General features: G+C 36.1%; 1 protein-coding gene across 1 annotated transcript in view; it reads right to left on the bottom strand.

Annotated features, from left to right (window-relative positions):
* Window positions 1–1,482: 1,482 nt before the first annotated feature.
* Window positions 1,483–3,901, bottom strand: part of CCNDBP1 (cyclin D1 binding protein 1) — a 13,848-nt gene continuing 11,429 nt past the window's right edge. The window contains exons 9-11 of the mRNA XM_007935267.2: window positions 3,123–3,183; window positions 1,869–1,915; window positions 1,483–1,597 (exon numbers count right to left, since the gene is read on the bottom strand). Coding sequence (XP_007933458.1) covers window positions 1,483–1,597; window positions 1,869–1,915; window positions 3,123–3,183 — 223 coding nt within the window. The remainder of the gene's footprint in view (window positions 1,598–1,868; window positions 1,916–3,122; window positions 3,184–3,901) is intronic.

Genomic DNA, 3,901 nt, shown 5'->3' on the forward strand with positions numbered 1-3,901 from the left:
CTTCCTTCCGAGGAGTGGCTGGTGGGTTTGAACCACCAGCCTTCTGGTGAGCAGTCAAGTGCCTTAGGCACTATGCTACCAGAGCTCCTATATTTTGACATACATATTTGTAAATGCTGCACATAAACTCATACATGAGGGGGCACAATTATAGAAAATACTTACACATCAGGACTGAACTACTGGATGTGAAGGCCAAGGATCACAGTCTCAGGGGACATCTAGGTCAACTGGCAAAACACAATTCATAAAGATAATATTCTACATCCTAGTCTGGCGAGTAGTGTCTTGGATCTTAAAAGCTTGTGAGCAACCATGTAAGAAGCAACTATTGATCTCTTTCCACCTGGAGCAAAGGAGAACAAAGACAAAGACCCAAGGAAGCAATTAGTCCAAAGGATTAATGGCCCACATGAGCCACAGCCTCCTCTAACTAGCGACCAGAACTAGATGGTGCCTGGCTACCATTACTGACCACTCTGATCAACAAAGATCACAATCTGATCACAATAGATGGTCCGGTTGTTGTTATTTGTTGTTATGTGCCATCGAGTCGGACCTGACTCGTAGCGACCCCTCCTTAGGTTTCCGAGGTGGTATCACTACGGAAGTAGATTGCCCAACCTTCCTTCCGAGAAGTGGCTGGTGGGTTTGATCCGCCAGCCTTCTGGTTAGCAGTTAAATGCCTTAGGCACTATGCCACCAGAGCTCCCTGGTTAGAATAAGTAAAAAAATGTAAAACAAAATTCAAATTCAAAAACAATAAAAAAGACCAGACTTACTCATCTAAGACTAGAGGAGCCCCCGACTATTGCCCTGAGACAATATTCTAATTTGAAAGTAAAGACACTCTCGGAAGCCACCTTTCAGCCAAGCAACAGATGGGACTATTAAGTGTTAATAGTGTATAAAACAAACAATAACACCCAGGAAGAATGTGATCCTTAGAACAATCAACTGTACAATGCCAGAAGGGCAACATTTGCCTAAAACCAAAGATAAGAAAAAAGGGAGAGAGAGAGAAACCAGATGAATGGAAATGGGAAACCCAGGGAGGAAAGAAGAGTGCTGACACTGTGTGACCTACGACCAGTATCATGGTACAATTTGTGTATGAACAATCTGTAAAACTAATTTGGAAAAACTGGAAAACTGATTTGCTCTGTATACTTTTACCTGAAGCACAATCAAATGTTAAAAGAAAAGAAATGCATGAGGCAGCTTCTGTAGGAATTTCTAAGGCAATTCAAGAACACAAAGTCATGCAATTATCTTTTGCATCTAGCACAGAAAAATATGTCACTCATATGGTTTATAAATAATTGGCATTCTAGCCTAACTAACAAACTTCAGTAATAGTATCTCTTGTTAAGACAGGGACTCCCTTTTGATCCAGAAAACACTCTAGCCCCTTTTTAAAAGCAGATATTAGTGTCTGCTGTGACAATTAGAGGGGGGGAGAATAAAAATGAGCCTGAAAACTCATAATTCAAGTTCACTCTGTGTGAGCTCCTTGATTCTGTTCATGCAATGATCAACGGCGTTAATGAGTAAAGGAATCCAACTATCTTCTGGCTGAGGAGTCACATGACTTGCTCTGTGAATGCAATGGGGAAAAGAGAAGTTAAATGTATTATAGTATTGAGGAAAACCATAGCCCCAAAAGGGACCACAAAGGAAACTATTATAAGAAAAGGCAAGGTTTTTTTTTTTTTTGGCAGAAACTCAGCTACTCCACAACTGAAGTTGAAAGAAAATCTCATACCCACCCCACCTTCTGTGAAACAAGGGTACAGGAGTTAAAAAAGGCTGAAAGCAAATCTAGAATTATTTCAAAGAGTTATCTGGGGTGAAGTCTTCATACTCACTTCGTAATTTCAAGTGCCTTCTTTAAAACAGATACAAGTTTTGCAGACTAGAAAAGAAACAGAAGGTAATCATTCTGAGCCCCACCATAAAAAGGAAAAGAAAGCTAAAATATTAAAATGACCCAAGTAATAAAAATCATAAAAAGAGAATCTTGAAGGGAATATACAAAAGCAAGAATGCTAATTAGCCTATTGTGGTAGAATTATTGATTCTTTTCTATTGAGCAAAATCTGTTATAAGATTAAAAAAAAAAAAGAAAGAAAAAGGAAGACTATAATCTGAATTTCTTCCAATTGCTAACAGCTCAGAATATAAGGCAGAATTGACTGATTTTTTTAAATCCACGTACAGAATTCTAAGAAAATAAGTATCAAGATAACATGGAAATGCATGTATGTCACCAGTATAAAGTAAGACACATATATAGCACATATGTTTAAATTAGTACAGTAGATGTTATGGTAGGATTAACTGACAAAGTACATGGCTAAAGATATTTATTAGAAAGTCAAATTTAAAATGTTAATGACCAAAAGATCCTTTTCTACTTCAAGGTGTTTGCATATTGTGAAGATAAATTTGATTAATCTAATTGCCACTATCTAATTTCTCAAATATTATTAGAATTGATTTGTTTGATATAAAATATAAGCCATTTGGCAATTTTACTTCTGTTACCAATGATATTAGGGATAAGAACTTGAGTTTATGAAAATAAGAAAACAGAACTCCCTAGCAAAGGACTCAGCATTTAAAAGAAAATAAAATCAGATGTTGTAAAGAGCTTGGTCTTCTGTGGTTAAATCACACAATATGTTTATGTTAGAACCAAGTATGTTTCTGGAACACTTCCTTCTGCTTATACTAGAAATTAGAAACTGTGTCTTCAGGTGGAGAAAGTCTTTTTTTTTTTTTCTAATTTATTTTTATTCTTGCAGTATCAGGTAGAGAAGTTCTTAAAACACTGTGGTAATTAAGACTTTCATTTCAAAACTACATTTTCTAAGGTCTTTGGGTTTTTCTAAGGGGTTGCTCAAGTGGTTATGGAAGAGAGAACTATCAAAGGTCATAGCTATAATAACTTCAGTAAATATTTATCAATCACAAATACATGCAATAACTATGACAGTTATTTTGTGCTTTCATCCATGTGTTACTAATAAATGCATACCTTATAGCTTAGAGGAAATACTAGTTATTAGGGAAATTCTACTGATTAGGTCTGTAGCTATTCCCTCAAAGCAGGTACTTACATTGATTCGCACAGTCAAGTGGCACATAGGTGGATATATGCTGAGAGCCAAATCATCCACACTAAGAGCAGAAAGCAAAAATAATCATTAATTAAAAAGGAAACAAAACAGTTGGGTGGTTTCCAGTATACAACTAAGGATGTGACAAGTGAGAAAACTGTCTCAGAAATGCCTTAAATTGGGCAACTAGACAGCCAACACAGAATCCATTTACCAAGTACTTACTGAACACATACATGTCCTAATTCATTAGGAAGCTGGGGGCATAGGGACTCTCTTGGTTGTAGGAATAGGACATGATTCAGTTAAAAATTCAAGGCTCTGAAACCATAACTGATAGAAATAAGGTTCATCACAGGAAGCGAAAATCATTGGGAAAAAAGTACTTTCACCTCTCCTCTAGTGGTCACTACCTTAACCAAATGATCAAATTTAGTATCAACAAAATTGAGGCAAACTGACATCCTCAGTGTGATGCAATGAGAAGCACAAAACTTTCAGCTATGTGATATTTTGGCAAAAAAAAAAAAATTAACCTAAACAATCACATGAATCTAGATTGTTGGATTCTCTGTAAGACAACCTGACCTTGATAATGTCAAGAAAGACTAAAAAGGACAGGGAGATTGTTCTGGATTTACAAGAGACTAAAGAAATGACAACCAAATGCAATGTGAGACCTTGACTACATCTTGGATTAAAAAAAAAAAGAAAGGCTACATAAGACATTTTAGAGATGACTAGAAAAATATGAATAGTAGATTGTTGTTGTTGTTGTT

The sequence above is a fragment of the Orycteropus afer genome, unplaced genomic scaffold (assembly GCF_000298275.1).
Source record: "Orycteropus afer afer isolate SDZICR_OR568_19922 unplaced genomic scaffold, OryAfe1.0 scaffold00026, whole genome shotgun sequence".
NCBI classification, from domain to species: domain Eukaryota; kingdom Metazoa; phylum Chordata; class Mammalia; order Tubulidentata; family Orycteropodidae; genus Orycteropus; species Orycteropus afer.